The 13,228-nt window shown below is 42.4% G+C and overlaps 1 protein-coding gene across 1 annotated transcript in view; it reads left to right on the top strand.

The window, feature by feature from the left end:
* EDRF1 (erythroid differentiation regulatory factor 1) overlaps nucleotides 1-13,228 on the top strand; it is a 98,650-nt gene that overhangs the window by 17,331 nt on the left and 68,091 nt on the right. The window contains exons 8-12 of the mRNA XM_089669742.1: nucleotides 3,078-3,202; nucleotides 4,000-4,159; nucleotides 5,596-5,717; nucleotides 6,561-6,672; nucleotides 8,379-8,526. Of these exons, the coding sequence (XP_089525868.1) occupies nucleotides 3,078-3,202; nucleotides 4,000-4,159; nucleotides 5,596-5,717; nucleotides 6,561-6,672; nucleotides 8,379-8,526 (667 nt within the window). The remainder of the gene's footprint in view (nucleotides 1-3,077; nucleotides 3,203-3,999; nucleotides 4,160-5,595; nucleotides 5,718-6,560; nucleotides 6,673-8,378; nucleotides 8,527-13,228) is intronic.

Raw genomic sequence — 13,228 nt, 5'->3', positions numbered from 1 at the left:
CTGTTTTTTTCCAGAGACCCATTGCGTCCCTCTCTTTGGTCCGCATGATTTTGCAAGGAGTGTATTGCTCCTCCTGTGAGGTTGCCTGTGTGTCCTTGGGACCTGAACTTTTTGTTTTGGGGTTTTGCAAAAAACACCACGTGAGCCTATTAGAGAGATTCCACTGGTCCTGTTGACTCGTAAGGTGTTGTTTTTCTAGTGGCAATCACTTCTGTGAGGAGGGTGTCGGAGCTGGCAGCTCTTTCTAGCAGAGAACCATTTCTGGTTTTCCATTATCCGCCCTTTTTTACCGAGGTGGTTTCTGGTTTTCATCTCAATCAGGACATAGTTTTGCCTTTGTTCTTTCCTAGGCCTCAGTCAGATCACTGCATACCTTGGATGTTGTACACCCTGTAAGTGTCTTCTTGAAGATGACTGCACAGGTCAGGAGGTCCGATTTTCTGTTCGTGCTGCCAGAGGGGCCTAGGAAGGGGCAGGCAGCATCCAAGTTGCCTATTTCACATTGGATCCGCCAATTAATTATTCAAAAGTAAGATCCCACCCTTTTGGGTGAAGGCACACTCTACCAGGACTGTGGGGGCATCTTGGGTAATGCACCTGCAGGCGTCGGTGGCTCAGATTTGCAAGGCCCGCTACATGGTCTTCGGTTCACACATTTATAAGGTTCTACTCGGTGGATGTCGGAGCCGCAGAGGATTCTGCCTTTGACCGCAATGTTTTTTACGGATGGCTGAGTAGATCCTGATTGATGTTGACTATCATGGTGTCACCCTCCCCTCAAATTTCTTATTGCTTTGGGACATCCCAAATAGTCATGAATAGCCTGCTGTGTCCCGTGATGTACGATAAGGAAAACTGGATTTTTTCTACATATTTTATTTGCGCTTAGTGAAAAAAAAAAAACAGTGCTGCTCCCTAAAAAAAGCTGAATAATAACTTTATAGCAATACAATATACACTTGTGAACCTTCTCAGCACACAGGTATTGTAGCAAGCAATAACATTTCCCGAAAGAGGGGCGGGACATCTGTGTCCCGTGATGTACTCCAAGAAATGGATTTTACAGGTAAGTATGTAGAAAACCTAAACATACACTTGGTGTTCATCTCTACATTTTATAGCAATGCAATATACACTTGTGAACCTTCTCAACACAAAAAGGCTAACAAACCACAATTTTGTAATAAATAAGTGCAATCTGCCATATGAAAAGTGAAACCAGCCATATGAAAAGTGAAAAAGTGCTTAGTCCAACATATATTCTCTGAGATTCAATCAAATCTTGAAAGGTGGTGAGCAAACGTGATTCCTCCACCAAATAAATGATCAGCCTCTTACCAAAAATAGTGATCTCTCTTTCCAGAGATCAATACATGCTCGTGTGCGTGTAGTCCGCACTCATCTCACTGATAGGATACTTCTACCGCCTCCCAGTGGTGTATTTTGGTTTCGTGTTGCCCTAAGCAACAAAAAAAATAGGAGGCCTGCCCCAGGGGCAAGAGCCTGACACCGGTCAACACCTCCCCCCTTCCCCCCCTGTGGAGAGAGCCTGACAATGACCAACAACCCCAAGAGAGAGACACTCTCTCACAGCTCTGGACATCCCTGGGAATAAGAGTCGGGCTCTGCATACACCATCAAGCAGTCTGTAGCCTCTCTCAGATCTCACCTGGTCCCCGTGCTGCATGCGCTGCCTCCCAGAAAAATGCCGCCCTAGGCAAATGCCTTGTTTGCCTTGTGGTAAATACTCCCCTGCCGCCTCCTCAGCATCTGCATCTTCTTGTGCAATAAACAGATATTCCCTCCAGAGTAGAAGATCGCAATGCTGTTATATCGTAAAACAATTTTTTTATGCAAAATAAGCAGACCTATACTTCTGGTGTTTATCACATTTTATTTCTATAAATATAGGGATGTGCACCAAGTGTATGTTTTTAGATTTTCTACATACCTGTAAAATCCATTTCTTGGAGTATATCACGGGACACGGATGTTCTGGAATTTCATTGCTTGCTACAAAAACTGAACTACTTCCTGTGTAGGAGGGGTTATATAGGGGAGGACCTCCTCTCTGATTGGTCAGCCAGTGTCCACATAGTCATGAATAGTTTGCTCTGTGTCCTGTGATGTACTCCCAAGAAATGGATTTTTACAAGTAAGTATGTAGAAAAAAAATCCAGTTATTTTATGTTATTGATTTATTATATGTTTTTATGTGCGTTGCACTGGACATTGCTTAGTTGTGCTCTTTTGACACCTTCGCTTAGTCTTGGTGTACGCTTTTTTTTTTTCTTCCTTTTTCTTGTATAGGGGTATGTGATTTTTGGGGACCTGCCATGTATCTGCTTCATACCTTTTTAGGAAGGCCGTTGATGACTTGAATTGCAGTGATCCATCTTTCACTTGGCTAACTGTTGAAAATCTAGCTGCTGCAGTTAACTGCATTTTTGGCATCATCATTTGCGATGTACAAATGGCCTCAAATGATGGGTGTCCCATGTGTGGATGGTGCTGTGTTACATGAAACTCTTTAATTTAATTAAATCGTGGACACTACTGCAACTGCGGAACTTTCAGTGCTGAAGCTTGGTACAGTGATGATAGTGGGTCACTTGCTGTCACTGCCCAACTTGTCCATTCACAGAATGCATTGTATTCTTTTCACAGTTCTTTCACTGAATCAATGTGAGGAGATTTTGATGTTTACCCATCCTTGTGCTCCCCTTGTCTATCCCTATAATGCCTTCTCTGGAAAGAATACAGAACATTTTGGGAATAAACAAGGTAGAAAGTGAGCAAACCCACTACTGTCCCTGTACTAGAACCAGAGCTGTAAGTTGCAGCATTGGAAATTTGTTGCTTACAGCAATGTACAAAATAAAAGAAACTATGAGTTTTACCTAACGCAGTACTATCCACTCATGGGACACCCTGTAAACCTAATTTATTTTTACATCGCAAATACCAAAGAAAATTGTGTTTTTTTGTTTTTTGTTTTTTTGTTTTTTTCCCACTTGGAGTTCACCTTTTGAAGCAAACATGATCAAGCAAAATGACAGCTGTAACTTGTTGTGCAGACAGGTGACTGGACATGGCTGAAGGAGTTTTATCAGAGGCTTATGGACCAGAAGTGGCAGAGAAAGAAGAAGAGTAAGGAGCACTGGTACCAGAAAGCCATCCTCTCCAAGTTCCTCTATTACAGGTAATGTTTTCTCCTGTACATTTAAAAGATGAATAAAAATAAAACCGCAGGCTACTTCGTGAAAAGTGAACATGTATTCAATATGGCTAAAAGGTTGGAAGAAGGAAGCCGTATGTACCTTGTAACAATATTCCTTTAGTGAGTGTGGCTGTGCAGCCATATTTTACTTGTTAGTCGTGCTGTAAGTGTCCTGAACTACACCTTTTATATCAAAGGAGACCTGAGACCTCTACTGAAGGGAAATATGAGAGAGGCTTCTATATTTGAACTCCTTCTAAAACCACAATTTGCTTGGGTGCTCTGATCTGGAAATTGCTGTCCTAAAGCAAGCATGTAGCAAACAAAGTCAGGACTTGTGGTCTGCATACCTAGAGCGTAAATCCCTGCTAGTCATTATATTAAACGCACCTATTAAGGCCACTGGAACTGCATGCAACAAGGGGGGTTGAAGGACAGCATTAGTCCTTCCTTTTTTTTTTTTTTTCTCCAACACAGATTCCAACCATTTTTTAATATTCCAGTTTCAGATCCTAGAAGTCCCAGTAGAAATTCTCACGTTAGATTGTTACATGGTGGGGCAAGACATAGTGTTGGCATGCATAGAGGTCAAGGGACTATAATGAGCCTGGAATTGGCATCCAGGGTCCTACCTCATGGATTGATGTTAAAACCAATGCAGGTGTTTTCCACTTTACACTGGAATGAACAGGTTTGTTTTAAATTATAAGCAATATCACCTTGATTCTCTTGACTGATTTTTTTTTTTTTTTTTTTTTTATATCCTTTTACGTTTCCAGTATTAATGGTGATGACACAGCTGAACCGGTACCCACCACCCCTCCTGAACCCAGAGAAACTCAGAATCTAAGTGAATCCACAGGAAGAGACAATGTAGCTTGGCCAGCCCCATTTGAGACACTGCCTTCTGTATCAGAGGAAGGGGGAGCTTCCAATCAGGTTTGATTTAGGATCACGTGTGTGTGTGCTGTGTTTGTGCTCCCCCATAACTTCATAACTTTGCGCTGGCAGCAATGTTTGGGTCTGGTGTCATTCAGAGGTCTGTGTACAGGAAGTTATGGTGACATTACATTTGTATCTCCTACAGCTTTTATACTCTATAAATATGATAACGAGCCATAGCGCATATTCAGTAGCTATTCATACTGTAGCAGAAGTAGGCAAGTGAAGGTGCCTTCCATAGTGGATGTGGCAGCATGTCCTTTACTGCACACATTTTGCTGTTATTGTCTTCTGTGGAGAAGCAGAAGACTGGCAACTCTACGGCAATGTAGGATCTCAGGAGCAAGGTCACAGGCAGCACTGGACAGGGGTTCTGCATGGGGTCTCCCAGAGACTTGAACTTGATTTTTATATTCCTTTCAGTTCTTTAGTTTTCAGTCTATGCTTGCTGACGTGCCCTAGTGAACAGGATTCTGCTGAGATGGGAAGCAAGCCACAAAAGAACCCTCCCTTTGCGTGTGAGCCCTAAAAGAAAAGCTGTAATTAAAATGTATGTCCAAGCAAAAAAAATAATCATAATAAAAAAAACTTATGGCGTTTATCTCAGCAATGCATGCAGATTTCCCAGTAGTTTATCCACGTAAAGACTCTTAAGTACAGAAAATACCTGGTGATCTGCAAGTATGCACTCGGCTCCATTTTCCTGCTATGGGATGACAACACATGGCATTTTTGTGGACTGATTGGTGTCAGTCCTGCCCTGTTTTCTTTTGCCAAACAAGCGATCAATGGACAGTTTTTGCACTTGTCAAGAAAATACAAAACACTTTTTCAGTGGTATTTTTAACAGACCAAAAGGGAGCAAATAGAATTTTATTGTTAGGATTTACATAACCTTTAAGCTAAATTACCTTCTGATGGAGGCTGCCATTACATGACCCACTGAGGTTACTACCTTGGAACTGGAAAGCAAGACATACAGTGGTGGGTTTCATCAGACAGGTATATAGCTTAATGACAGGTTTCTGTTATAACATAAAGAACTGGAACTGGACAACAGGGGGTTTATTTACTAAAGCTGGAGAGTCCAAAATCAGACTCCCTTCTGCATAGAAACCAATCAGCTTCCAGGTTTCATTGCCAAAGCTTCATTGAACAAGCTGAGGTTAGAAGCTGATTGGTTTCTATGCAGAAGGGAGTCTGATTTTGGACTCTCCAGATTTAGTAAATAAACCCCCAGCTGTCTGATTCTAAGTGCACTAAGCACTCATGAACAGCCACTGTGTTTTGGCTGCTGACAGGTTTACTGCATGTATTTTGTATAGCTACGTTTCCAGTGTTTTCTTCTATGTGCTTGGCGTGTCCTGTGTGCCATTACTCCTCATTTTTTGCATCATGTTGATAATTTAACTTTTTTTTTTTCTTTCTTAAAGGGTCTAAAAAATGACTTTGTTCGAAATATTCTGTGGACATTTGAAGATATCCATATGTTGGTTGGTTCTAATATGCCCATATTTGGAGGAGGGCGGTACCCGGCTGTTAGTCTGCGGCTACGGTAAGTCAGCATTGCTTGCACTTTTTTTGTTTATGTCCACTATAGATTTAAATACTATGGTTAAAATATATATATTTTAATATAGTTAAATATAAAAGATGCTTTAAAGGATACCTGAACTGAAAAAAACATGAAGGCTGCCAATGCTGTCCTCCTAGTTTCCTGACTGACCAGGCCTATTTTCAGTAATAGACTTGCTGTGCATTGTCATGATAGCCTGTCGATTGCGTGGAGGGTAGGCATCATGGGGCGACAATGCAGTGCTTGCATAGGCAAACCTTCAATGAGTTCTGTCACCCTAGGAAATAAAAAAGTTGCTGTTCAGCTAAATACTGATAGTATCACACACTGCAGTTAAAGGATAATGACTTTTGTGGAAAAAAAAAAAGGCAATACAGCCACCACCGCTAATTACTGGTAATCTGTGTATATCCCATTTTAATCTTTGGGTTTACATACACTTTGAGGCTTAATTAATACCAGTGCACTCTATCTGTGGTGTGTATGCAATATTTTTTTTTTCTAATAACCTCTTGTGAGTAAATTTATTATTGATGTTAGAAGACTTGTTCTGGCTGTCCATTATTATAGTTCAAACCATATTGCATGCTGCAGTAAGGAGAAAATAAACAAAATTGCATGGCCTGTGATCTGAGATGTCCTAGGAAACAAAAAAAAATGCACAATAATATAATATATAATCCATAAAATACATGTTTTCAGCGGCTTTGCTTTTTTTTCTCTTGAAAGTATTGGTTTCGGAGTCTGTGTAAATGTATTATGCCACAGATACAGTTTTCTTTTCTCACGAGTAAAATCCTAAACTGGGTGTTGTAATTTTAGGGATAATAATAAACCAATCAATGTGCTAACTGGAATTGATTACTGGTTGGACAATCTGATCTGTAACGTACCAGAACTTGTCATGTGCTTTCATGTTAACGGCATTGTACAGGTAAGATGTTAACCATTTCTACACTGTGAACTATTATAATGCTTAGGAAAAGAACATGCTCAAACATTATGCTTTTATAACCTAAAGGGACATACAAATTTGTAAAAAAAAAAAAAAAAAAAAAAGAGAATTATACCTACCTGTCTGCCTCACATTTTTGATATTTTCTATTTTAATGAGCAAATAAGTGCCTGACACTGATAACTATTTTGCTAGGCAGGAAGTGAAGGATGGTACAAAAAATTTACTTTTTTTCTTCTTAAAGTGGTTGTAAAAGCGCAAGGTTTTTTTACACCTTCATGCATTCTATGCTTGAAGGTAAAAAAACTTTCTCTGTGCAGCAGCTTGCCCAGGGCCCCCCCCCCCCCCAATACTCACCTAAGCCCTCTCTCGATACAGTGATTTGCACTGGAATCTTGGAAATCCCAGAATTCCCTCTCATTGGCTGAGACAGCAGCGGGAGCCACCTGCTCTTTGCAAAACCACTGCAGAGAGCAGGTAAGTATGATGTGTTTGTTATTTAAAAGAACAAATGTTAGCCACTTGCCCTCCAGAAGATTTACCACCCCTTCCTGACCAGGTCATTTTTTGCGATACGGTGCTGCGTTACTGACAATTGTGCAGTTGTGCAACGCTGAACCCAAATTAAATTTTTGTCCTCCTTTTTTTAGTAACATTGTACTACTTTGGGGAAGTGATCATTTTTTTTTTTTTTTCTGTGCTTAGCTGTGATTTGGCCACAGCTAATCACATGACATGTGCATGTGATTAGCTGTGACCATTCACAGCTAGACATTAGTATAGAATGGATGGCATGAATGAAGCCATCCGTTGTATACAACTGTCATGTGACCTGCTGTGATTGGTCACAGCAGGTCACATGGTACCGGCAACGGGGCCGATACTCAGATCTGTCATCGACCCTGTCCGAGGTACACGGCCGGTAACAGATCGCGCCGCTGTGCTGCTCTGCAGGAGCGCAATCTGCGCATGTGCGGGAGGACGCCATATGGCGTCCACCCGGAACGCTGATGACATTTCGGCCATAGGGCGGGCGGCAAATGGTTAAAAAAGAAAAAATATTTTTTACTCGTTGCTATAAAACACATCCAATAAAATATAAGAAAAAATGTAAATAAAATTGCTTCATAAATGTAGGTCACAGCATTCTGACACTGGGTGGGAACTGACTAACTGCTACTGTTCAGAGAAATACAAAGCAGCATGTCTTTGCTGACAGGAGAGAGACTTTTGTTGTTTTACACACAGGTCTCTCCTCTGTGAGTTTTCCCCAACGATTTTTCCCGCCGGTAATCGCCAGCCAATCCCTAGCCACCAATAGTGGCGCGGGTAGGGCGGTGTGTATATATACTTGATTTTTGCGCAGCCATGTCGCCCCGTAGCTATACTTCTGCTATAGGGCAGCGGGCAAGCTGTTTAATATCACTTTAAAGTACAGTAGGGAAGCCTAGAACTTCAGTTAGCTTTTTAATGCTGGGTCCCTGGATATTGTTCTGCCCTTCCTCTGGTGAAACGTATGTCACATTACAGAACATGGGAAAAAAAAATTATCTAATTGAACCCCAGTTTGCAGTAAAAGTATGATAGAGGTGTACTATTCCTTTCCCTTTCTGAAAACTAAAATGTTTTGACTGGACATACATTTCAGATGTAGCAGCTAGCCTAACATTTTCTTATCTTTACAGAAATATGAGATGATTAAAACTGAAGATATCCCAAATCTGGAGAACTCCAACTTTTCCACCAAGGTGATTAAAGACATAGCACAGAATATCCTGTCATTTCTGAAGTCTAACTGCACCAAAGAAGGCCACACTTACTGGCTGTTTAAAGGTAATGCATTACAAGAACATTATTGCTGTTCTTCTGCCTGCTCCTAGGCTTCTGCTTCATGGTTTGATTTAGGCCAGAATCTTAATAAAAAAAATGCTCATTAAACTTTTCTTTAGTCTCTCCTGTCCTTCAGGGCACCAAGTATATGTTGCAGGTTGTCCCATTTGAACCACATCCCCCAGCAGTGTCCTGGTAGCACAAGTATTAGTGACTTCTTACATTTGACAGTACTATATTCACAATATCAGAGAGTTTGGAATAGTATCCTTTTGTATGGATTACCAGGGGTAAAGGAGTCATTCCTGACATGTGACTTGCTTTTGACTCCTTGTTGCACTGGACCGGAGATTCATGGTCACAGCAAAGGGGGTGGGACTAAAACCGCTGCTTGAATTAACAGGATTGCCCACAAATTGGGCTGCTGGCAGGGGAGGAGCTGACAGGAAAGTGGGAGAAGCGGGATTTAGTTTATTAACACACAGCATTCCTCTACATAACCAAGATAAGTACTTCCATATCACTCATTAAACCAGAATTCAAGACTTTTCATCTTTTAACAATTGCGTTTAATTAGTACAGCAATACACAAAAACTGAGGTACATTACAAGTCAAACAAGTGATCAGCTTCCAAAAATACACTTGGGGTAGAGAAAAGCAATGCAGTTCGTGCTACAGCCAATGTAAAGAAGTACCGTAAGTCATCCAGCTGGGAACAGAGGCAGAAACATAAAATTAATGTGCAAGCCACAATTTGGTATATTAAGTTTTGGACACCAGGGGGAGAATTCTCAGGAGGTGGGGTCATAGAGAAGAAAAAAAGGAGATGGGGGGGGGGGGGGGGGGGGGGTTGTGGCTTGAAGGGGGAAGAGAAGAACATGTCATGTGGGTGGTCTTAAAAACCAAATATGAGTGCAGTGCTAATATGTGAAGACCACCATATCCTATATCTGCAAGGAGATCAATACAATAAGCAGTATCCAAAATAATTAAAACCACTGAAAACCAGATATATAATCTTAAGTGCACAAAACAGTATTAAGTGCAAAACTACACGGCTCAAAACAATTAAAGGAACACTTCTTAATCAGTGTAGTATCAAGTCAATTAAACTCCTGAGATATTGATCTGGTCAGTTAAGTAGCAGAGGGGGTTGTTAATCAGTTTCAGCTGCTTTGGTGTTCATGAAATTAACAACAGGTGCACTAGATGGGCAACGAGACAGGTGATACCTGGACCCTACAGAGGTTGCACAGGCAGTCCAACTCCTTCAGGATGGCCCATCAATACGTGCCATTGCCAGAAGGTTTGCTGTGTCTCCCAGCACAGTCTCAAGAACATGGAGGCGATTCCAGGAGACAGGCAGTTACTCTAGGAGAGCAGGACAGGGCCGTAGAAGGTGCTTAACCTATCAGCAGGACTAGTATCTGCTCCTTTGTGCAAGGAGGACAGGATGAGCACTGCCAGAGCCCTACAAAATGACCTCCAGCAGGACACTCCTGTGAATGTCTCTGACCAAACACTTAGAAAAAGACTTCATGAGGGTGGCCCGAGGGCCCGACGTCCTCTACTCTGCTCACTGCCCGGCACCATAAGAGCTCGATTGGCATTTGCCTTTGAACACCAGAATTGGCAGGTCCACCACTGGCGCCCTTTGCTTTTCACAGATGAGAGCAGGTTCCCCCTGAGCACAAGTGACAGACGTGAAAGGGTTTGGAGAAGCCACGGAGAACATTATGCTGCCTGTAACATTGTGCAGCATTAATGTTTTGGTGGTGGGTCAATGATTGTCTGTCTGGGGAGGTATATCCATGGAGGGACGCTAAGACCTCTCCAGGCTAGCCAATGGCACCCTGACTGCCATTAGGTATCAGGATGAAATCCTTGGAGCAATTGTCAGACCCTACGCTGTGCAGTGGGTCCTGGGTTCCCCCTGGTGCTTCGCAGTGACTGGCATCATATGGTGAGAGTATGAAGGCAGTTCCTGGAGGATGAAGGAATTGATACCATTGAATGGTTCCCACGCTCGCCTGACCTAAATCCCATAGAACACCTCTGGGATATCATGTTTCGGTCCATCAGACACTGCCAGATTGCACATCAGACTGTCCAGGAGCTCAGTGATGCCCTGGTCCAGATTTAGGAGGAAATACCCCAGGACATCATCCATCGTCTCATTCCAAAAAATGGAACCCTGGACTTCCAACTGGCTAACACTTTTCGAGGACTCGGCCTCTTCCTCAGAGCTCTGAGTCTCCGAAACACATTAGCCAGTTGGAAGTCCAGGGTTCCATTTTTTGGACTTCGATGCAGTGTGGATTGGACATTGCTGTTTAGTGTGATGTGCCTTTTGTCTTATATGTCCATTGTTATATGATACTCACTTTTTTATCCTTTTAATAAATATTTTTTTACGATCATGCACTAGGCTGGTGCGCCCTCTTTTTGTTTTCTTTGCATTCATGGAAAAATTACTACCCACATTGATGGTATCTAGCACCCCAGTTCAGTAGGATTGAGGCCTGGAGCAAGACCAGAACATACAGTGAAGGAAATAAGTATTTGATCCCCTCTGATTTTGAATGTTTGCCCACTCACAAAGAAATGATCAGTCTAAAAATCTAATGGTAGTGTATTGTAACACAGAGACAGAATAGCAACAAATATTCAAAAGAAATGCATGTCTAACAAATTATGCACTGATTTGCATTTTCATGAGGGAAATAAGTATTTGATCCCCTTCACAAAACATGACTTAGTACAAATCCCTTGTTGGCAATCAGAGGTCAGATGTTTCCTGTAGTTGGCCACCAGGTTTGCACACATCTCAGGAGGGATTTTGGCCCACTCCTCTTGGCAGATCCTCTCCAAGTCTTTAAAGTTTGGTGGCTGACGTTTGGCAGCTTGAACTTTCAGCTCCTTCCACAGATTTTCAATCGGGTTAAGGTCTCTTGCCTTTGCCGTGTGTTTTGGTTCATTGTCATGCTGGAACACCCAACCACGACCCATTTTCAATGCCCTGGCTGAGGGAAGAAGGTTCTCACCCAAGATTTGACGGTACATTGCCCCGTCCATCGTCTCTTTGATGCAGTGCAGTGGTTCCCTTAGCAGAAAAACACCCCCATAGCAGAATGTTTCCACCACCAAGTTTGACAGTTGGGATGGTGTTCTTGGGGTCATAGGCAGCATTCCTCTTCCTCCAAACACGGTGAGTTGATGCCAAAGAGCTCGATTTTGGTCTCATCTGACCACAACACTTTCAACCAGTCCACCTCTGCATCATTCAGATGCTCAGTTGCAAACTTCAGACGGTCCTGGACATGTGCTTTCTTGAGCAGAGGGACCTTGTGGGCACTGCAGGATTTCAATCCTTGTCGGCGTAGTGTGTTATCAATTGTTTTCTTGGTGACTGTGGTCCCAGCTGCCTGGAGATCATTGACAAGATCCTCATGTGTAGTTCTGGGATGATTCCTCACTGTTGTCATGATCATTGAGACTCCACGAGGTGAGATCTCGCATGGTGCACCAGATCTAGGGAGACTGACAGTTGTTTTGTGTTTCTTCCATTTGCGAATGATTGCACCAACTGTTGTCACCTTCTCACCAAGCTACTTGGCGATAGTTTTGTAGCCCAGTCCAGCCTTGTGTAGGTCTACAATCTTGTCCCTGACATCCTTGGACAGCTCTTTAGTCTTTGCCATGGTGGAGAGTTTGGAATCTGATTGTTTGATTGCTCCTGTGGACAGGTGTCTTTTATACAGGTAACAAAATGAGATTAGCAGCACTCCCTTTAAGAGACTGCTTCTAATCTCAGCTTGTTACCTGTATGAAAGACACCTGGTAGGCAGAAATCCTGCTGCATGATAGGGGATCAAATACTTATTTCCCTCATGAATATGCAAATCCGTGCATAATTTGTTAGACATGCATTTCTTTTGAATTTTTAGTTGCTATTCTGTCTCTGTGTCACAATACACCTACCATTTGATTTATAGACTGATCATTTCTTTGTGATTGGGCAAACATTCAAAATCAGCAGGGGATCAAATACTGATTTCCTTGACTGTACGTGTATAAGAACCAACGTCAAGATCACATCGGGAACAAGCAGTCTATTTTCCAGGATAAATTGCAGCCAGACGTTGTGGGGTATAATACACCCTTTGAATAAATTTCAGCTGTAGGAAGTGATCTGTGCAGATATCATGGTAGAAGGGACATATTGCAAAAGACAAACCTCCAAGTCATCTTCCAAAAGAAATGGGTAATTCATGTGCCATTTGACATAGACGGAGGCCATTCTGGCAGAGGTCAATGGGTGGAGTAAGGAGGACAGTTGCTTAGGGAGATCCCCCTCCATTAGCAAAAACTCCAGAGGATCAGTTTTAAGGGTAGGCAGAGCAGCAATCATGTCACAGTTGCAGGAATCAGAAGAACATCCGATTAGGCAGATTATACATGCATTTCAGGTCATCGAAGGTTAGAAGGACACCGCTTGGCAGTATGTCTAAATATCTTTATACCATAGAGAACCCATATGACAAGATCCAGCACAGTGAACAGGTGAGGCAGGGAGGGATTACCCCCAAAGTGGAGTATATGGAGAGTAAACATTTTCCAACCCGTAGCGTACTCTAGCCTGTTTCCAAACTTTCAAGGTTGTCCGCATAGGAGTAGTGATGGCTGCATTCAAGGTCAGACCTC

This window comes from Staurois parvus, unplaced genomic scaffold (assembly GCF_062004578.1).
Source record: "Staurois parvus isolate SC_StPar_1 unplaced genomic scaffold, SC_StPar_1.0 ptg000009l, whole genome shotgun sequence".
Taxonomy (NCBI): domain Eukaryota; kingdom Metazoa; phylum Chordata; class Amphibia; order Anura; family Ranidae; genus Staurois; species Staurois parvus.
The sequence above is the reverse complement of the archived record's forward strand: the minus strand, read 5'-3'. Positions and strand labels throughout refer to the sequence as shown.